At 38.8% G+C, this 22,531-nt stretch overlaps 1 protein-coding gene and 1 long non-coding RNA gene across 3 annotated transcripts; one reads left to right on the top strand and one right to left on the bottom strand.

Moving 5' to 3' along the window:
* The first annotated feature begins 7,301 nt into the window (after nt 1-7,301).
* Nucleotides 7,302-19,936, top strand: LOC125316600. Its single transcript, XR_007199734.1, has 3 exons — nt 7,302-7,372; nt 18,295-18,307; nt 19,825-19,936. It is a non-coding gene; the product is annotated as an uncharacterized LOC125316600 (long non-coding RNA).
* On the bottom strand, nt 14,336-20,568 carry LOC115738954 (putative ABC transporter C family member 15). Of its 2 annotated transcripts, none has more exons than XM_030671770.2 (11): nt 20,500-20,568; nt 19,383-20,335; nt 17,853-19,282; nt 17,670-17,756; nt 16,967-17,569; nt 16,698-16,862; nt 16,221-16,515; nt 15,504-16,024; nt 15,359-15,422; nt 15,012-15,251; nt 14,336-14,892 (listed from the first exon to the last, which is right to left on the bottom strand). In XM_030671770.2, the coding sequence occupies exons 2-11, from the start codon at nt 20,302-20,304 to the stop codon at nt 14,759-14,761; spliced, it is 4,461 nt and encodes a 1,486-aa protein (XP_030527630.1). In that variant the 5' UTR covers nt 20,305-20,335; nt 20,500-20,568; the 3' UTR covers nt 14,336-14,758. The 2 variants fall into 2 exon arrangements, with proteins under 2 accessions (XP_030527630.1, XP_048141320.1); XM_048285363.1 differs by lacking the exon at nt 20,500-20,568 and adding an exon at nt 20,410-20,484.
* Nucleotides 20,569-22,531: the final 1,963 nt, after the last annotated feature.

Here is a 22,531-nt window from a genome sequence, read left to right as displayed (position 1 = left end):
ACAAGATAGGATAAACATAACATATCCTCAGTTTTATCGGGACGACCAAACGCAGCCTTAGAGTATGAAGATAAAAGGTGGAGATAATACGAGGACTTCACGAGGATGATTTTATTTTACTGCCAAAGGTGTGGAGTGGTTTGGCCAGAGGAAAAGTGTCCTACAAAGTGACATTTTACTCTTCTTTTCCATTGGTTGTGCGAGTAGGAAAAGTTTATTTAGCATCAAAATCGAAATGGACCTATAAGTAAAACCAATCTCACATTTTGCACGAACTCTGCACGTACTCTCCCAAATCTTATAAATCGTAACAGGGTTTCTTTCATTAATTAACTATTGTTTTAGAGTCACCACTAACTCTTAGAGGCAAGATGAAGCACGAAAGACCCTTTTACCTTTACAAACGAGAGAAGTTCGTTAGGAGGGCTTTTTAGCTAGAATAAACTAATTCCCATAGAGTGGTACCTCTCGTCTTTAAAGGAAAATCTCTCATGCTATCTTATTTGATTTTATCTTCTAATGTGCCATTCTAGAAGTCCATGCATTAAAGATAATGACCTACTTAAGATAGTTATAAATGGGTTGCCTTAAAAAAGAAAAAAAAAAGAATAAACATAAGAATAAAAGAAATATAAATATCAAATTAATAAATTATTAAAATATTATAATTTTTAAAATATTCATAAAACATATTTATGATCTACTTAAGATAGTTATCTTAACTAACTCATTTAGAACCCATTAAGTTTTCAAGTAACCCATAGACTCACTTAAGTATGTTTTTAAAATTTAAGGCAATACATCAATAATCCATTTTGTCACCTCTAATTTATAGACATATTTCCGCGATTTTTTTACAAGAAAATACAATATAATATTATTAATATGCAAAACATGAATTTTTTTAATCTTTACGATTCATGACACGCGACTAAATAAACGTGCAAATATAGCAGTCAAACTATAATGTAATCTAAATTTCCTAGATGTGCACCAAAACTTGTTCAAACTTCCAGCACCAGAAGATGAAGAAACCGTTGGAGTTGGATAATACTTCGGGGATCCTTATTTCTCATATTAGGCACGTCCACATGAGTTTAGGGAAACTACGGTATAAACCGACGACATGTGATCATTGCACATAGAATGACGGGGGTCCCACCGCCCGGACAGTGGGAGGGGGTTCATCGAGATTTTTGGCTTATGTCTTAAGTTGGCTTGTTTGTTGTGAGATCAAAGGGATTCGAATAGGCTTGGGCTTTGGGTCCATTTTAAGTCCTATATATTGTACTCGTATGAGGAATCATCGTAACAAGTGGTTAGAGTTGTAAACTAAATATCATAGTAGAATCTTTTTATAGGATGTAGCCCTATTTCTGGGGTGAATATGGATAAACTCATGTGTCATTTTTCTATTCTCTGTGTGATTGTTCTGATTTGATTTGGGATATAACCCTTCAGAAACTTCATAATGCATTAAAAAATTATGTCATGTACCGGCAATGGAGGTGACTTTCTTTGGCTGCGTTTGGACGGTCAAACCTGGGAAGTAAAAGGAGGGAGATAGAACACGTGGGTCTCCATCGCAGGTTGGTGACGAGGAAGTATGCTTTCAATGGGACTGCGATCACTGAGTTTGTGTCCTAAAATCTCTTAAATAGATGCGACACACGGCCCGAAAAAAAAAAAAAAAACAACAACAACAACAATCACCATCACCTTTAGGGGTGAGCATGGTTCCAAAGTAAAATCTAAAACATGGAGAACTGGTCTGGTGGAAATCGATCAGTTCCAGATTCCAAGATATTGAGGACAAGTTCTAAGTTGAAACATATTCTGACGGGTAGGTTCCAAATTCCAGGTAGGTAGAACTTGGAACATAAATCTGAAATCTGGAGCAAGTTTTTATATTTTCTCTTGGTATATATGTCTTCACGTAATCCCGCGGTATTCCATGGTATCCGATGACGAGTACTTTATCATTAAGACTTTTATTTTTTAATGTTCATACTTTTCGTGTATCTAAATATGAGTTGTGGTTAGTGGATTTTAGCAGTAGGTGGTGGTCATTAAATGTGATTATTCACTGCAATCGTTCAACTAAAAATACATGTGGAATCTAGGTGGAAACTGAAACCGACCACGAAACCCGTGACAAGGTAGGTTCTAGGTTCTAAGGTATGCAAGATAGGTTCTAAATTACAAAAAATGAGGAACCTATATAGGCGAGTAGATTACAGGTTCCAGATAAAACCTATACGAAACCTGGAATTGCTCACTCCTAATCGCTATATTCTTTATTAGCCTAGGTATGGCCTCTAAGATGAAGTGTGTATATTTACTTTTTTTTATGATTCTCTATCATTATTGTTATTTTATGAAAAAGCAATGTAGAAAACATACCAGAATCTCAACTACCGCTCCTCAGTAATAAAAGAGCCGACCTTCATCCAAAATATCACCTAGTTCGACTCACACTGCAAACTAATAACATCTTTTATCGCGTTGCCTTATCTTCGCGCCAGGTATAAACTTATTTATTTGCGGCTTAAGAAGCTGTTTTGGCCTCGTGATCTGCCTGCCATATCCAGACTCAGGTACCCACCAAGCAAATAATCCTCTCGCAATGTAGAGCTCATATTTTGCACGAATTCTGCACGAACTGTCCCCAATCTTATAAATTGTAACTTGGTTTCTCTCATTAATTCATTATATCGTTTTACCTAGAGAAGTTGGTTACGTGGGCTTATCAGCTAGAATAAACTAATTCCCATAAGGTGGTACCTCTTTTCTTTAAAGGAAAATTTCTCATGCCACCTTTTCTGATTTTATCTTCTAATGTGCCACTCTAGATGTCCATGTGTCAAAGATAATGACTAAAAACTCATGCAATTACCAAAGAATGACTAAGCTACTATGGCAAATAAATAGACGTACTCAAGAAATTTCTTAAAATAAATATGCTAAATAAGACAGTTTTGACGACTCAAATTGACCAAAGTCAGATGAGACGGCAAAATGACACTTTTAGTGCTAAAAGTTGTGTATGGAGATCACTCTGATGTCAAAAGTTTCAATTGGGTCACTTTAATGTCAATCGGAGACAAAAGAATCACTTTAGTGCCTCCGCGCAAAATTTCCAGTCAAAATTGTCATGTATCATTAATAATTATTTTTTTAATGAAAAATGACATTTAAAAATAATAATAAGTCTACGTGGGCTACCATGTGGACTTTACACTTTAAAATAAATTTAAAAATTAGCTAAAAATAAATTCTTTTAAAATACAGATTTGACACAAAATAAAATTAAAAATAAGCTTAAAATTTAACAAAAAACCTTTAAAAAAAAACACTTCTAGTTGACCAGGCGGCGAGGGCTTTCACAAGCCCTCGCCATCGCCGCCGCCAAGGGCCGACGACCCACGCCGACCATGCCCCACCAGCGCCGGCCATTGCTGGCAACCGTGGGAGCGCAGCGGCGAGGGTTTGCACATCTCTCGCTTCCTAGTTCTGCGGGTAACCTTCTTTTTTAGCTTTTTTGTAATTTTAAGCTAATTTTTCAATTTATTTTAAATAAATTTGTATTTTAATTTTTTTTCCAATTTTTAGCTTTTTTATTATTTTAAAATATAATTAAGTTTGTATTTTAATTTTTAATTTTTTTTTCAATTTTTTTTATTACTGACTGGATCTCGCTGGAGTCACATCAACTTCACTTATTAATAAAATAAGGCCACGTCAGAATTTCCACGAACCAAATTGGATTTGGCATTAAAACGATCTTTTTTTCAAAAACTTGGCACTTAAGTGATTTGAATAAAACTTTTATCACTAACATGATCTCTGCACATAACTTTTGGCACCAAAAGTGTCCTTCTCCTCATATGAGACAATAGTTGGTTGAGATTATGACTAGTACTAACCTTTGTGGTGCCACTAATGACCACAAATCGAATCGCTAGTGAAAAAGGGAGGGATGCGAATTCAACAGCACTAGCTCGTGGGAGAAGAGGAGGCATTGCATTGGGTTTTCTAATTTGGAACATCAAGTAAGAAGAGATATAAAGTGAACAGAACACAGTGAAATAGACTCGGCACCAAAGAATTAGGACAAGAGGCCAGTTACTTCTGCCTCCGTCGAGAATTGTGTTCGAAACGACAGACGCAAGAACCCAAGTAACAACCCAAGAGACTCTGTCATTATCCACGCGAAGCCCCTAACGACAAACGCAGAAGCCAACAAATGCCATGGAGATTATGACATTGCAAATCAGAATCACCATTGAAGGGACTCTTAGTCTTTTGTTCCTGTGTTTGATTTGCATTATTTCCTTTAACCGGATGAAACATTTCGTGATCACAAATGTGTTTAGTTCACTTTCTGTGGGGGCAGTGAAGAGGTTGCCCCCCATCACTGGAAAAGGCCGGTAAACCCATATCGGAGCCTCAACGATCGCCGGCGACCCTCTCATAGATCCAGGTGAGGGTACGCTAACCCGAATGAAGGCCTGCAGGCCCTCACTTGTGGTCTATCAAGGTCGCCTAAGCCTCGGTGATGGCCAATGATGGTGGGTCGTTAATTTCCGCCTCATCCAAACCTTTCGCCAGCTCGTAGGCCCTCATTGGCCATTTTCCCCCAATTTTTTTGTTCTTTGTTTATTTAAATAGAACCTCACCTTTTTTACTTTTTTAATCTCATTTGATTAATATTGGCGGTAAAATATTATGATTTGGACCAAAACGTCCTTTAATTCTTTTGCTTCATGCTTTAGTTAATGCTAATGCCACATAGGATGAAAAATATTAATAAAAAGGTTAATACCATAAAAAATCCTAAATTGATAGACTCGTGACAAATTTACCTCAAAATAATTTATTAACCACTAAAAATTTTAAATCGGTCCACCCATGATAAATTTACTCTATGTTAGTTTCCGTTAAATTAGATTAATACTATGAAAAGCCCTAAACTAGTACATTGTGACAAATGAATGGTAAAAATTTCAAACCGGTACACTTACGATGTTTAAGGATTGATTACGTGCATTTCTCGGTGTCTTCTTATGCTTTGCTGGATTGGAGAGAGAGAGAGGGAGAGAGAGAGCACTTTGGCACTGGTTCTTGAAAGTTAAATCCTTCCATTTTTATTTTTATTTTTATTTATTTATTTATTTATTTGGTAACCGAGGATCCGCCGGGCCCCCTTCGGGGACCCACGGCCCCTATAGCGCTCGGACAGCGCCTGCGGCCGGCGACTATACCTCGGGGGAGACTAGCACAGAACCCCACCACCATGACTCCCCACTTAAGGCGCTAACAACTACGGATTTTGAACTATCAACCTCGGCGATGAGGGAGAGACTCTCAACCAATGCAGCTACCCACCGGTGGGTTAGGAACAAGTTAAATCCTTCCATTGCCTTGGCCAAAAACAAAAAAATATATCCTTCCCTTGTAAGACCAAAAAGAAAAAAAAAAGATTAAAATCCAACTACTTTTATGATTTAGGAAAAAGGATTATATTTTTATATTCAACTGAGAGCCAAAAGCATATGAAAGATGATGCGGAACAGGTTCGAAGTTTGACTCCCAGAACGATCACCAAATGAATCGGGAAAAGGCAAGAGGGTGGAATTCAGAACTGCTATAGTAGCCTAACAAAGAAATCAAGGAACAACCATGTCGATGAAGAAAAAGCACAAACAGTAGAAGAAATCGAGAGGGCCAGGGAGCACGATAACTTTGAACAACCGCATCCAACTATTTCATGTGGAGCAGTGGAAGTTTCCAAAAATCAAGGAAGAAACTAGATCCTAGATTGTGTCACGGAGAGTTCAGCCACTAATGGAGCGGGAAGTCGGAGGCAAAGGGCACAGAGTTCAACCACAAATCGAACTCCTTCCTCTTGAGCAATCGAGATTTCGCCATCGTTTTAGTGGAGCAATCGAGAGAGATGGAGAGCAACCAAGCCCCATGAAGAACCCTAACTCCCAAAACGTGAGAGACGAAGAACAATAGAGACAAAGAGCATGACATTGTTTTGTTAATACCCAAGAAAATGACATAGTTTCTCTTACAGTAATCTAGGTGAACGCCACATAAGAACCCTTTACATTCCTTCATCCATATCAGCCGCCACATAGGATATTTAACTGTCTAGATGTCCATGTGTCAAAGATAATGACTAAAAACTCATGCAATTACCAAAGAATGACTAAGCTACTATGGCAAATAAATAGACGTACTCAAGAAATTTCTTAAAATAAATATGCTAAATAAGACAATTTTGACGACTCAAATTGACCAAAGTCGAGTGAGACGGCAAAATGACACTTTTAGTACTAACAGTTGTGTACAGAGATCACTTTGATGTCAAAAGTTTCAATTGGGTCACTTTAATGTCAATCGGACACAAAAGAATCACTTTAGTGCCTCCTACAAGAATTTCCGGTTAAAATTGTCATGTATCATTAATAATTATTTTTTTAATGAAAAATGACATTTAAAAATAATAAAAAGTCCACGTGGGCTACCACATGGACTTTACACTTTAAAATCAATTTAAAAATTAGCTAAAAATAAATTCTTTTAAAATACAGATTTGACATAAAATAAAATTAAAAATAAGCTTAAAATTTAACAAAAAACCCTATAATTATTTAAAAAAAAAAAAAAAAAAAGCTTCTAGTTTACCGGGCGGCAAGGGCTTTCACAAGCCCTCGCTGTCGTCGTCGACAAGGGTCAACGACCCACGCTGGCCATGCCCCACCAGCGCCAACTATTGCCGGCAACCGTGGGGGCGCGGCGGCGAGGGCTTGCACATCTCTTGCTTCCTAGTTTTGTGGGTAACCTTTTTTTTTTTAACTTTTTTTGTAATTTTAAGCTAATTTTTCAATTTATTTTAAATAAATTTGTATTTTAATTTTTTTCCAATTTTTATCTTTTTTTTATTATTTTAAAATATAATTAAGTTTGTATTTTAATTTTTAATTTTTTTCATTTTTTGCTTTTTTTTTTTTATTATCGACTGGATCTCGCTGGAGCTACATCAACTTCACTTATTAATAAAATAAGGCCACGTCAAAATTTCGACAGATCAAATTGGATTTGGCATTAAAAAGATCTTTTTTTCAAAAACTTGGTACTTAAGTAATTCAAATGAAACTTTTAGCACTAACATGATCTCTGTACATAACTTTTGGCACCAAAAGTGTCCTTCTCCTCATATGAGTCAATAGTTGGTTGAGATTATGACTAGTACTAGCCTTTGTGGTGCCACTAATGACCACAAATCGAATCGCTAGTGAAAAAGGGAAGGATGCGAATTCAACAGCACTAGCTCGTGGGAGAAGAGGAGGCATTGCGTTGGGTTTTCTAATTTGGAAACCCAAGTAAGAAGAGATAGAAAGTGAACAGAACACAGTGAAATAGACTCGGCACCAAAGAATTAGGACAAGAGGCCAGTTACTTCTGCCTCCATCGAGAATTGTGTTCGAAACGACAGACGCAAGAACCCAAGTAACAAACCAAGAGACACTGTCATTATCCACGCGAAGCCCCTAACGACAAACGCAGAAGCCAACGTATGCCATGGAGATTATGACATTGCAAATCAGAATCACCATTGAAGAGACTCCTAGTCTTTTGTTCCTGTGTTTGATTTGCATTATGTCCTTTAACCGGATGAAACACTTCATGATCACAAATGTGTTTTGTTCACTTTCTGTGGGGGCAGTGAAGAGGCTGCCTACCATCACTGGAAAAGGCCGGTAAACCCACATCAGAGCCTCAACGATAGCTGGCGACCCTCTCATAGATCCAAGTGAGGCTACGCTGACCCGAATGAACGCCTGCAGGCCCTCACTTGTCGTCTATCAAGGTCGCCTAAACCTTGGTGATGGCCAGTGATGGTGGGTCGTTAATTTCCGCCTCATCCAAACCTTTCGCTAGCCCGTAGGGCCTAGGCCCTCATTGGCCATTTTCCCCCAATTTTTTTGTTCTGTTTTTATTTAAATAAAATTTCAACTTTTTTAATCTCATTTGATTAATATTGGTGGTAAAATATTGTGATTTGGACCAAAACGTCCTTTAATTCTTTTGCTTCATCCTTTAGTTAATGTTAACGCCACATAGGATAAAAAATAGTAATAAAAAAGGTTAATACCACAAAAAAATTCCAAACCAATAGACTCGTGACAAATTTATCTCAAAATAGTGTATTAACCACCAAAAATTTTAAATTGATCCATCCACGATAAATTTACTCTCCGTTAATTTCTATTAAATTAAATTAATACTATAAAAAGCCCTAAATTAGTTCACTTGTGACAAACGAATGGCAAAAATTTCAAACCGGTACACTTATGATGTTTAAGGATTGATACTGTGCATTTCGCTGTGTCTTCTTATGCTTCACTAGACTGGAGAGAGAGAGCGCTTTGGCTCTGGTTCTTGAAAGTTAAATCCTTCCATTGCCTTGGCCAAAAACAAAAAAATATATATCCTTCCCTTGTAAGACAAAAAAGAAAAAAAAAAGATTAAAATCCAACTACTTTTATGATTTAGGAAAAAGGATTATATTTTTATATTCAACTGAGAGCCAAAAGCATATGAAAGATGATGCGGAGCAGTTCAGAAGTTTGACTCCCAGAACAATCACTAAATGAATCAGGAAAAGGCAAGTGGGTGGAATTCAGAACTGCTATAGTAGCCTAACAAAGAAATCAAGGAACAATCATGTCGATGAAGAAAAAGCACAAACAGTAAAAGAAATCGAGAGAGCCTGGGAGCATGATAACTTTGAACAACCGAATCCAACTATTTCACGTGGAGAAGTGGAAGTTTCCAAAAATCAAGGAAGAAACTAGATCCCAGATTGTGTCACAGAGAGTTCAGCCACTAATCGAGCGGGAAGTCGGAGGCAAAGGGCACTCACGAGAGTTCAACCACAAATCGAACTCCTTCCTCTTGAGCAATCGAGATTTCGCCATCGTTTTAGTGGAGCAATCGAGAGAGATGAAGAGCAACCGAGCCCCATGAAGAACCCTAACTCCCAAAACGAGAGAGACGAAGAACAATAGAGACAAAGAGCATGACATTGTTTTGTTAATACCCAAGAAAATGACATAGTTTCTCTTACAATAATCTAGGTGGACACCACATCAGAACCGTTTACATTCCTTCGTCCATGTCACCTGCCACATAGGATTTAACTAATTCTTGACGGAAATTAAAAACATAGGGTAAATCTGTCACACGATAGAAGTTTAGGATTTTTGATGACACAAAAAAAAAATTCAAGATAAATGTGTCACAAAGGGTATAGTTTGGGATTTTTGGTGGTTTTTTTCCTTATTTAAATAGTGTTCATGACCGCCAAGATACAACTTAAGCATGTTTCTTATGAAAAAAAAATTAATTTCAAAAGAGTCGACTTTATATTTGCAGAGCCATTTCGTTCTGGAATAGTTTTCCGAACATATGCTGCTTAGTTTGATTTATGTAATCGGCTTGCTATTCAGTGTCACATATCCCATAGATGTGCGATGGATGAAAAAATACAATGCAAATTAAAAAAAAAAAATTAACGCTCCATTTTTTTTACCCAAAATAATTTTCAGGAAAATACTTTTTGGCATTTTGTTCACAGAAAATAAACTAGTCAAGGAAAACATTTTCCATCCATGGAAAAAAAATATATTAAAAAATGTGAAAAATGATTTTCTCATTTTTAAAAGAGGAAAATATTTTTCCCTCATCTTTCCGCCCTTCACATTCCTTTTCTTTGTAAGTAATTTTTATTTTTTCATTTTTTATTTGTATTTTTGAAATTTTCATTTTTTATGATTTTTATTTTTTTATTTTTTTATTCCTATGCCGGTAACAGACCACAGTGACAACCGGCCATGACAAAAAAAAAAAGAAGAGAAGAAAATAAAATAAAAAATGATTAAAAATTTAAATAAAATGTTATTAAAAAATTTGATTTTTTTCTTTAAAAGTACATATTTTCCTTGTTAGTGCTGGCCGTGCATGTAGGATGGCCAGATCCATGTCATTAATTTTGAATGAGCACAAAATGAAATGAGATTTTTGGTACCAAACAATGGAAAATATTTTTCAATTCATTTTCAAGTATCAACTAATTATCGAAAAATATTGTAAAATAAATTTTCAAAAAATATTTTTCAAAAATGTCACATTTTTTGTAAAATAAACGGAGCATAAGAGTGAATATATATTCTTTTCAGTTTTTTTTTCTGTGTGATCAGATTAAATAGATTCATACAAAAATTTGTTAGAATAAGCATTTAATCCAATCACTCACAAAAAATTGAAAAGAATATATATTCACTCTTATGCTCCGTTTATTTTGCAAAAAATGTGACATTTTTGAAAAATATTTTTTGAAAATTTATTTTACAATATTTTCCTATGTGGTTGAGATTTGAAAATAAACTGAAAAATATTTTTTGTCATTTGACACGGAAAATCTCATTTGATTTTCTGCTCATCGAAAATTAATGAGATGTATCCGGCCATCCTCCGTGCACGGTCAGCTCTAACTTGGACAATTTTTTTAATTTAAAAAAAATTTCGACATTTCAATCTTTTTTATTTTTTTCTTCTTTTTTTCTTTTCTTCTACCTTTGCGACCAAAGGCGATGCTCAACCTTGAGGAGGCTCGAGCTTGCCTGCCATGTGGCGCCAGCTGTCGCTGTGGTTGGTGACTAGCATAGGAAGAAAGAAAAGAAAAATAAAAAATCATTAAAAAATTTAAAATTTAAAAAATAAAAAGAAAAGGAATGTGAAGGGAGGAAAGATAAGGGAAAAATATTTTCCTCTTTAAAAAAATCATTTCTTGAATTTTTGAATTTTTTCCATGGGTGAAATTTTTTTTCCTTAACTAGTTTATTTTCTGTGAACAAAAACCCGAAAAATCTTAATAATATTTTCCTGAAAGTGATTTCGCGTGAAACAACGGAGCCTTGATTAATTTTTTTTTTCTTCATTTGCATTTTACTTTTCATCCATCACACGCCTAGTGGGATGTGTGACATCGAATAGCGAGCCGATTATATAGATCAAACTAAGCAGCATATCTTCTGAAAATTATTCCACAACGGAACGGCTCTACAAACGGAATGCCCAGAACCAATCCTTAAACATCGTCTTCCTCATCTGCTTCTTCCACTTGACTTTGACGACCCTCTGTTTCTTGCTGGAACTCCAAAGCTCTTCTCTCTTTCTTATGGGATTTATCCTCACAGGTTCGATCTTTCTCGATGCAACGTCGACCCGGAAATGGAAAAACAAAACTTCTTCATCATCGAATTGAACTGAGCTGACGGAATGGTTGAATTCGTTCTTCGTCCTCAGAGCGCAGATAGCGAACAGCATGACAGATGACTGTCAGAGAAGGGACTAGGCTGCAACAGTCAACCAAATCTCCAGCGAAGCATGTCGTAGTAAAATTCACAGTTTCCCTACTAGCAAAATCATTAGCTTTACGAGTCATTGCGGCTAAAAAAAGTCCAATGTGGTATTTTTAACGGAGACAGAGAACCAGGAATCTGTGCTTTGAAGGCTGAGAAGGCGTTTAAACTGTCAGTATTGCTTTGTGGTGAATCGTATTGCAAGAGGATTGGCTGTTTGGAGGCATGAATTCGTTTCTACGGACATTGAATTTGCTTCTTCGGAGTGGATAAATCTAACTTGTTAAGATACAGAAAGTAGAAAATAAATGAGAATCGCTTTTGTTTACGCGCCAAATGCATCCCAGGAGAGACTTAAAACTGTGGGAGAAATTGCGACAAATTAGTTTACTCAATTCCCTCCCTTGGTTTGTTTACGAGACTTTAATGAAATTCTCTCTCACTGGGAGAAAGCGGGGGGGACGAGTGGTTGAACATTACAAATTAAATGCCTTCCGAGACAGCTCGAATGCTTGTTCCTTGACGGTCATAGAGCAAGGGATGTGCGTACACGTGGATAATTAATAGGGAGGGGGAGACTTATGTTATTGAATATAGGCCACTGTTGTTCCCTGAGGCTGAAGCTTATGCCATTCCGGCCATTGGGTCAGAGCTGTGTATCTCGGCTGCTCCAATCAAAAGGAGAAAGGTTTTCCAGTTCGAGACCATCTGGGTTAAAGATGAAGAGTGTTAGGGAGCTGTTCAGGAAGAATGGCATTCCTCCACTTGGGAAAATTAAGCTCTATTGAAAAGATTGGGTTCTGTTTCTGTTGCATTAGTCAAATAGAGCAAGAAGAAGTTTCCTAATGGCCATCGCAAAATCAGTCTCTTTTAAGCAGGAAATTCAGGATATCATCAACAGTTCCAACGAAGCTTGAGGTAGAGAAAGAGTGCAAACTCCTAAATGAGAGATTAAAAATTTGTGGGGGCAAGATGAGATGTATTGAAGTTTCCGAGATTTGTAAAGCCCGGTGGGTTCGGCTTGTGTTGGGTCTATGGCCTTGATTGGTACACGAAGAAATGAATCAATGTCTAGCAGCAGAGGTGTCCATGGAAGAAGAGAAGGATGCAGCTTTTCAACTGAGAGCTTCAAAAGCACCAGGCCCATATGGTTTGAATCAGAATTGAATAGAACTCTTAATCTTCCTAATTCCTAAGTCTTGTAAATCCTGAAAGACTGGAGCAATGTCGTCCCACCAGCTTGTGTGACTTTGTTTATAAAATTTTCTCGAAAATCATGACCGGCCGGCTTAAAATTTGGTTGCCCGATTTGACAAACAATGGAACAAAGTGTATTTGTGAGTGGGAGGCAAATGGTCAAGTTTAGGCAAGAAGACGAGATTTTGCACATTAAAACTGTGGCTGATCGGTCTTAATTCGAACAGAACGGAGAAGTAGATTTTTGAATACATAACTTTAAGCATAAGCTGCGAATCTTTAACTCTAGCACTGTGCACAATTTTATCCTAATTGCCCAGAAAACAATTGGTTGCACGACATATTACAATAATTTGATCAAACATTTCTTGAGGCACATTGAAGATGACTGAGGGGGAGAGGAACTCGAGCTAAAGTGGAGCAAGCGGTGGTTGTCGCCCCCTGGTCGGAGTATGTACATTAAGATTTGCCTCGTCAAATTTATGTGCTTCCTAAAGAAATTTCAACAAAAATTTTCAAATTCTTCCCCATGACCTTCTCGCTCACCTTCTCTCGACCTAAAAATCTTGTTGTCGCAGAAAATTAGGTGGACGCAATTCCTTACTGTTGAGCAGCTCTTTGAGTACAATCTGAAGCACTGATTCCTTTTCAGAATGATCTCTGCCTTGAATAAGGTGATGCCTTACACATTCTTATGAACAAAACCTTCTCAGACTTGCAATGAAGAAATCGAATGCTTCTGATTCTGGAAGATGTTTCTAAAGACAACTTGGTCCATACATTCATCTCTCTTCGCCCCACCTGGCTTGAGCATTGATCTGTCTAGACAAGTACACATGCATTTCCAGTTGAGCGGCCTTGAATCTGGGTTCGATTCGTTTCTCCATCAACTCGGTTTCCGGCATTTTCCTGGTTTCTCGTAAATATCAGCAAAGGAAAAGCCGAGTTATTCGCCAGATGAAGTAATCTTCTTTGCCAGAATTTGACTGCCAAAATATTCGAGGCATACATGTCATTGGTTGGCCAAATGTTCTACGTTTTATCGAAGCTGCATGCACACTGACAAGACCATAAGTTTGTGCATTGCTCAAACACCTAACTTTTAGTTTTTCACCAAGATAATAGCACAAATAATCCATGAACTTTAGTCCAATGTACAGTGTAGTCCTAGGCCATATGAAAATGTTTAAAAGTTCAAGGGCCACATTGAATATTGAACTAAAATTCAATGACCATATTGTACAAATTAATAGTTTCAGGGACGACACTACACATTGGACCAAAATTCATGAACTATATGTGTCATTTTCCCTTTTGCACACCTTTTTACGTTTTATTCTTTGAATCTAAAAAGCAAATCGTTCAGTATCTCCACTTTATTGCTCATGTGCAACCATCCACATTCTGAGAACGCACTGGAGCGAAATTGTGCATGCGTCTGTCTCATCTTGCACTTCAGCTTCAGTCGAAGCCATGTGCAATTGGACTTTTTCACGCTTTTACACACAATTGTTTTCACCTTTCGCCAAAAGGGTTTATAAAGCAAACTCTTAACTGGTACTTGCGGTAGGTGAATCTCTTGCGCATACCAGTAATAATGCACGCCGATGAAGCTACCGGTACTTGAATTTGATTGCCGGCTCTCGTGATGTGACTCCCCACACGTCACTCCGGTTTAACTCAAGATAATTCGGATAGTCTACACGAAAAGACTGACATTTTATTGAACAAGAGTCGTCTACAATTACAGAATCGAGATAAATATTTACAGCTGCACAGTTTTTTTTGGAGTTCTTAGCCAAATGGCCAAATGGTCCGTGTATGTGTGATGTATGATACAACTGAAGTCGCAACCGTAGCAAAGTCGGAAGACAAAATTTGAAAAAGATGTGCTGTGAACTTTACAATTCTCTATATGTGTATCAGCAAATAGTTTCAAATAGTTATAGATGTTAGCAAGAAGCAGCAGCCATAGTCTTTAGTCTGTTTTCCATTGTAAGGGCTTTCGTGATCATATTAACTGCGATAGCTTGCCTGTTTGGGACGGCCGGGATAGAGGGGTGACTGACCAGCTCAATCTCCAGCTTGGAGGAAAAAAAGACACCTTCGTCTTGATCGATCATTTACCTTCCTCGAGATAAATCCCCATGGCAGCTGTCACTGGATGATCTCCTGACAAACTCGGCTGCTAACTTTGAGAATGAAGAGAACTTGTTCTCTAGCAAGAGCTTTGGCGAATCGTACTCGACTATCTTGCCTGCATCGACCAAACAATGCTGGCATATTTAGGTCCATACTCTCCATGCAATTAAAATCATAGGTAATTTTCTTCAATGGTATTGTAATCTACATTTAACATGACAAAAAAGGGCTTACCGTCATCGAGAACCAAAACCAAGTCATTGTCGATGACAGTGGGAATCCGGTGAGCAACGGTTATGACGGTGCAATTACCCGTCTCTTCCCTGATAGTCCTCTGAACCAGGTTATCAGTTGCCGTGTCAATCGAAGCCGTTGCCTCATCCAAAACCAAGATCCTTCTCTTCTTCAAAAGCACCCTAGCAAGGCAAGCCAGTTGTCTTTGCCCGACGCTCCAGTTTTCACCGTCCTCAGCAACTAGGAAAATTTAATACAAAACTCATAAACAGATTGTCCAATGAACCAAAGGGAGTTAAAAGTTGTCTCAAAAACAAAGCCTTCGTATACTACTTCGGCCTTAATACCTGGTGCATCAAGAAGCCTTGGATCCTGTCTTACCAGCTCTGCCAGGTGACATTTGTTAAGAACCTATATATCGATAATCGGTGATCAGTTGCCCCCTAAAAAGAAAGTCCTGCTTTTTTGGAATATTATAACTTTCGGTTTTACCTCCCAGATTTCTTGGTCTGAATGCTCTTCCAGAGGATCCAAGTTTGTCCTAATGTTACCCTGAAATAGCGTAGGATCCTGAGGAATGATACTCAGCCGCGACCTCAAGTCCTGTAGACCAATTGTGCAGATGTCCACCCCGTCAATAAGTATCCGCCCTCCGGAGGGTTCAACCACCCTGAAAAGCGATTGGATGAGAGTGGACTTTCCACTGCCCGTTCGCCCAACGATTCCGATCTTTTTGTCTCCGGGGAACGTGCAGGTGATCTCCTTGAGGATCACTGGGAGAGAGGGAGCATACCGGATGCTGAGGTCTTGAAGCTCGATTTTTCCTTCATATGGCCATTCAGGGGTCGGCCTGGAATCGTCAATCACCAAGGGAGCTTCACTCGCTATGTTGGTAAATTGAAGAATTCTCTCGACCGAGATCATTTTGTTCTCAACATTGCACAGATTCCATATCACCCACGCTTGGAGCACGTTAAGGTTCAAACCATATGTCGCCACTAGCCCAGCCAAGCCTGAGATGGAAAGTTGATTGGTTCAAAAGTTAAGTTAACCAGTCAAAGAAAAAGAAGGTGGCGAGACTAACATTTTTTCATCATATTATGCAAAATGCAGACACTCATCGATCGATAGCATTATTCTTAGCCATTCAAATTTCAAACATTTTGGCGACCTGCTGCATTGAAATGCATAATGGAGAAAGGAACTTACTAGGATCCACGACCGACCTAGGAAGGCTCACCAAGACAACCAGCACAATGAAGAAACCAAGATTGAAGAGGAAGTTTATCCGAACGGAGAGCCATTCCATACAGCTGCTGTTATGGAAGACTATACAAGAGTAATTGTTGATCAAGCTAAGACACCTCCTAAAGAAACGATCTTCCTGGTTGAAACAACGAACTACTGCCACCCCTGTCACTGATTCCGAGAAGTGATGAAGAATTGGAGCCTTCCGTATCCCAACCATCCTGGCCAGTTCTCTGGCCGTGGTGATGTAATAAGCCTGCAGAACACGGTTTTTGAATGCAATCAGCATCACGACGAGTCAAAAATAAACCTGCTGGAAGCCTATACAAAGATCTTTTACTTCATCAGACATAGGGCCTATCTGACTGAAGTAGTAATCTGCTACTCATGATGCTATAAAGCACAGAGATTTGACATAAGTGGAACTTGAAAACTTGCCTGATACCACATGGAGATAGCAAGGATCAAAAGGAAGAGAACAAAAATTTGCCATGCCACCTGGGACATTAGGACGATTACACTTAACAACTGAATTAGAGCAAACACCAGCCCTGCTAATCGGTAGGGAATGTCTGTGTCCACTCTGCTTTGATCCGTGGAAGACTGCAGAGGAAAAATTGGGAAAAAATAATGCCAATGTCAATCTTTGTCACAATAAATATTGGACCAGTGACATGTAACAGAATGCAGAACTTTGAAGAACAAACCCGATCGAGGATTCGGCTTGAAGGCGTGGACTCAAAGAACGAGATGGGTGCGTGGAAGACTGAAGAAATCATATCATGGAAGAGATGTTGAGCAGTTTTGATGGCAATAGTTGCCAACAGAAGTGCCCGTCCGAGAATAAAGATTGAACTCGCGCCAGACAACAAGATGAATACTCCGATCAGCTTTTCTCTGCTGATCCTGAGATCATCCTCGGTCGCCCAAGCAATCCAATAATTGCTCGCCATCTGTAACCCTTGAAAGAGAACTTGGCAAAGAAGAATAACTGGGACCAGTGCACCCTTATAAGCATAAGTCACAAAGATCGAGTAAACGCTCCATTTCACACGGCCAGTTTCCGATTCTTCGTCTTGTGTTTTCTTCGCAAGCTTTCTGTTTTTCACGTGATCCTCAATGTTTTCTTCCATGACTTCTATTTGGCTTGCTTGGTGTGGCTTGGTGGTTGATGTCCTGTCTTCTTGGGCTGGGTTCACTTGATTTAAAGATCGTCTATGAGCAGACAATTGCCTAACAAGTTCGCCCTCCGGATCCGCAATAAGATCTTCATATTTCCCTGACTGAATTATGCATCCATCTTTCATGACCTACGGAACTGATGTGTTAGACAAAAGACATGATAACATGCCTTAAAGGAGATAATATCTTACATGTTCTAGTAAGGTGTTGCTCGCTCCATGGACTTACAAGAACAAGGTCAGCGGCATCTAAAAACTCCAATTGATGGGTAGAATAAATGACAGTCTTCCCAGACAGCATTTGCAGAAGACATTTCTGCAACAACAACAAACAAAGAAGAATCTTTTGAGGGAACTCATAGCAAAACGAAATGCAAGAGAGAATTAAAAATAGTGAAGTTTTGATGCTTGCCTTATACAGATGAGTCCCAGTGTGCGCGTCGACAGCACTAAAAGGGTCATCCAGAAAATAAACATCGGAATCACTGTAGACTGCCCTTGCTAATTGAATCCTCTGCTTTTGTCCCCCGCTCAAGTTCATCCCTCTTTCGCCAACCACAGTCAAATCTCCATCACTCCACATCTCGATGTCCTGTTTCATGGCGCAACTTTCCACGACATTCTCATAGAAGGCGGAGTTCAATTTCCTGCCAAACAAGATGTTCTCTCTCACAGTTCCGGTTTGAATCCAAGCACTTTGTGGTACGTATGCTTTTGTTCCATTGATCCTTATAGCTGCCCCAGATGTCCTAGGAATCTCGCCAAGCATACTACACAACAAGCTCGTTTTACCGGACCCAACCGACCCGCAAACAGCAACCTTGAAACCTTCCATTATTTTAATCGTCTCTGAGATTTTCACTGTAGGTTTTATCAAAGTTTGATCGCCTGAACCCCAAGCATATTCACCAGCCTCAATCTCGACAGCAACATCAGATGGATTCATAGATTGATATGCCAATAACTTCTTGTGATCCTCTTCTTCAAGGAACTCTTGGACACGATCAATGGCGACCTTAGTTTGCGCAATCATGGAAACGAGCTCGGGCAAGTTATAGATTGGCTCCTGCAAAATCCTGAATGTCGCCAACGCTGAAAGAACTGTACCTGCTGATAATGGTATTTTCAAGATAACACAAACGCCGAAAGTAGCCACCGAAACCAGAGTTGGCGAAGTCCAGAATAGAAAAGCCACCGCCGAGCATATGTAGAGGTATTTCGTCAGTGCACTTCTCTCTGTCTCTCGGAGTCGGAGAATCTTCTTCAAGAATGTCAGTTCCCAAGAGTGCAGTTTAAGGACTCTCATGCTCTTTAGAGTCTCAGAGGTCACTTTCATTCTAGCATCCTTAGCTTCCATGATCTTCGAGTGATGCCTCTCTTGCATCTTCGCTAACGGCGTGTTGCTAACCATTACAATAACTGTGGAAGAGAGAGCAGCAATTGAGGGGGCAGCGCCGAGATTTATGTACAGAATGACTAGGGCCAAAAATACTTGAACCGGAAGCAACCAAATCCCATGAACGTATGAGCAGAAATCCCCGATTCTCTCAACATCCACATTGATCAAATTTACAATCTTCCCATTGCTTAGACCGGCATACTTGATGGATTGACACTTCCTATAAATCAATGCCATAAGGCCGGCTCTAACCCGTATGCCGATTTTCTGAGCACCAAAATACCACTGCCTATGAGTTAGCGACTCGATAGTCTTTGAAGAAAAGAAGATGAATGCAAGAACCAGTCCAAAGCGGTAGCTTGTATCTTCGCGCTTGTAGGACAAGAAATTCACAAAGCTTGTGATCAAGAAAGGCCCCGTATATGAAGCCATCGTATTAATTCCTATCAGCAAACAAACATAAAACACAAATGTCTATGATGTATTTGCCTAAAGATGCAACTAAAGGAATAGAAGGGAAGAGACCAGAACAACCATAAGTACCTGCCAGTACTCCATTTTTGGCCAGCGATCTCCATATAGCAAAGCTGATTGCTTTCGGCAACGGACAAGGTCCAAACTTTTGTTTCCTCAGCGATTCCTCGAACAACGATGAAGCATGTTCTGCTCTTTCAGACAGTGAAACCCGAGGGATATGGCCTAATTCAAGCTTTTGCTTTCGACCCGCACAGAAAAGGGGGTTCAGCCATTGAAATGTTAGTCGGCTCCAAAACCCGGCATTGTCGAAGCCTTCCAAATCTGTACACAGACTCTCTGACTCTTTCTGAAGCAATGGTTTGTTGAGATGACGACTCCTACCAGGCTCAACGGTGCAACTAATGACCGCAACACTAACAGAAATCACTAGCGAAAAGGGGAGGGACACTAACTCAACAGTATTGGTTTGTGGGAGAAGAGGAGGCTGTTCCTTGGATTTTCTCAGTAGGAACACCAAGTAAGAAGAGACAGAAAGTGAACAGAAAACAGTGTAATAGACCCACCAAAGAATTAGAACAAGGGGCCAGTTGCTTCTGCCTCCTTCGAGAATTGTGTTCCTAGCATAACATGAAACGAAAAATGCGAAAATCCAAGAGACAGCCCAAGAGACAGTGTCATCATCCACAATTCTGTGGACCCAATAACGATAAACACAGAAGCCAACGTATGTCATGGAGATTACGACACTGCAAACCAGAATCACCATTGAAGAGACTCTGAGTTTTCTCTTTGCTCTGTCACTGTGGATTAGCTCCGCATCACCACCACCGCCACCGCCACCGCCACCGGATCTTCTCTGCTTCAAAGTGTGAATCAGAACCCATGCCACCAAAGCGAACGCAAACGCTACATTCACCAGTGCAAGTGCTATATACAAGTTGACAGGTCCCAAGACTCCGGGTGAGATGCTTCCCATTGGAATGGCCATGGACGCAGAAAATCTCTACAACTATGAGAACCTGCAATCCAAAAGAAAACGAAAGAAAAAAGGAAACTTGGTAACTCAAGAAACTGCAGAATCAGGAATTTGAACGTTTTTTCTTCTCGCTTTCGTGGATAAACTTCAAAAACATGTGCGGGTGATGGTGGGAGCTTCTTCTTTTTTGGTTTTTGAGATTCAAACCTGGGAAGAGAGAGCACGTGGTTCTTCGTCGTGAGTGGGTTGGTAACGAGAAAGTGTGCATTCAGTGGGACTACGATCACAGAGTTTGGTTTCTGAAATTGTTTAAATAGATCCCAGACCAGCACCAAAAAAAAAAATAAAAAATCGCCATCGCCATAATCCTAGGGCCTACATGAGAACCATTATGGTTCTCTGATTCTATTTCCTAGAATAAAAAAAGATGATAACCATGTTTGGTAACGTAAATGATTATGATTTTGATTATGTTCCCAGAATCGGTTTTAAAAGATCAGAATCGGTTTTAGAGCAAAATCGAGAACAAAAAAAAAAAGTTGGTTCCGAAAAAAAGAATCACTTTTGAGAATCACAAAACAAAATAAAGTCTCACATCTCTCACTTTTCCTTTTCAGTCCTCTCGTCACTTTTCCCTCAATCTAATAAAAATAAAAATAAAAATCCAAAAAAATTGGAAAATTTTAAAAAATCACAAAAAATTTAGAAAATCCTTAAAAATAGAAGAAGCTTAGATTAGGCTACTTTGACCTCATTTTCATAAATTTGGGCCTAAATTTTCTAGATTTCATAGATTTCACTCTTACGCAAAAAAATATCACGTAAGATGAGGGCATCCAACATGCTCATAGCCGTGCGTCACAAAATGTGACCATCTGTATGTGAAACTTGAGCCAAATACCCACTTGGATTTAGGACAGAAGCTACAAAATGATAGTGAAGGACTTGTACTTCATATCAAATATGATAATTTGGTTTTTTTTTTTCGGTGGATAATTTGGTTATTTGGTTGCTATGTTTGTATGTATTTTGGATATCGCAGCATTTAAAATAAAAAATGAGTTCTTAATATGGAAACCGTCCCATGCTTCAATCGAACTTCAAATGTCATGTATTAAAATTTATGTTTCATTTATGACATGCTAAAAAAAATAACGTATTTTAAATTATTTTAGTGTGCATTGAAAATTAGTCTTCAATTTAGGATGAAATTTTACAAAGTAACCGCATAGTTATTTGACTTAAATGAAAAAAAAATTAGGAAGAGAAACAATTTTTCGAAATAGAAATTTTGTGTAGTTATCAAACGCGTTGATATTCCAAGAACAGAAATTTTGGGTAGTTATCAAACGCGTTCTGATTCTCTAAAACTCATCCAGGAACAGAATTAGAAAAAGTCATTTTAATCAGAATCGGTTTTCCGGAACAAAATTATTACCATGTGCAACCTTAGTTAGCGTACCTCCATCGCTATCGCCTCGCCTAAGGTGGAATGTCATCTATTTTATAGTATTATCGTCATTACGTTACCAAAGCAATACAGGAAACAGATTGAAAGCTCGGCCACGGCTGCCCCCAATGGTAAAAGGAAATCCGAGATCTTAGAGAAAAAAAAGGAGGGGTGGGGGGGAGGGAGTTCAATTCACGTCAGAAGTGACTCGCCAAAAGATAAAGCAATGGCAACAGTCAGAGACGATGTGTGCTTATTACGGAAGACGGATTCGGTGATTACCTCCCGTTTTGATTTGAAGAATTCACATATCTGCTCATTAAGCGTGTGATCCGAAACTTTTCATTTTGTTATCTAGAGCCTTTTTTTTTTTTTAATTAGCTCGAATTTATCTTGATTTCTCTCGTATTTCCGTAGAAATGAGAGAATTGTTATTTTGAAAAAATAAATAATAAGAATAATAATAATAATAAAACACTCAGGGCTGTCACCATTGCTGTTGGTTAATTCGCTCCTTTCGCTTTCTTCATTTCCTCGTTCACTCGCTCACTCGTTGTCAATTCCGAATGGAAGAGGATGTCTCCATTCGTGTCTTCATCTAACGTCACGGAATCCCCTTCTTGCACCCAGATTAGCATCTCCTCACATATGCAGCACAAAGAATATCCCCCGGGGCCGTATTTAAAGCATTTGCACCCACATTCGCTGGGGATTTTTATGGTGGATGAACTGCGAATAATTCGATGACTTGACTTCACTTACCATACCAAAGTCTATTGGGGTGCAAAG

The sequence above is a fragment of the Rhodamnia argentea genome, chromosome 1, assembly GCF_020921035.1.
Source record: "Rhodamnia argentea isolate NSW1041297 chromosome 1, ASM2092103v1, whole genome shotgun sequence".
Classification (NCBI taxonomy): Eukaryota; Viridiplantae; Streptophyta; class Magnoliopsida; order Myrtales; family Myrtaceae; genus Rhodamnia; species Rhodamnia argentea.
Note: the sequence above shows the minus strand (reverse complement) of the source record. Positions and strands in the feature narration are given on the sequence as shown.

What these genes read in the sequence shown, in the direction of transcription:
- LOC115738954 (XM_030671770.2), bottom strand. Translation starts at nt 20,304, where the DNA reads ATGGCCATTCCAATGGGAAGCATCTCACCCGGAGTCTTGGGACCTGTC. An exon ending in CAAAAATGGAGTACTGGCAG is followed by an intron (nt 19,283 to 19,382) that starts GTACTTATGGTT and finishes GTTTGCTGATAG; the next exon opens with GAATTAATACGATGGCTTCA. An exon ending in AAGGCTTCTTGATGCACCAG is followed by an intron (nt 15,252 to 15,358) that starts GTATTAAGGCCG and finishes AAATTTTCCTAG; the next exon opens with TTGCTGAGGACGGTGAAAAC.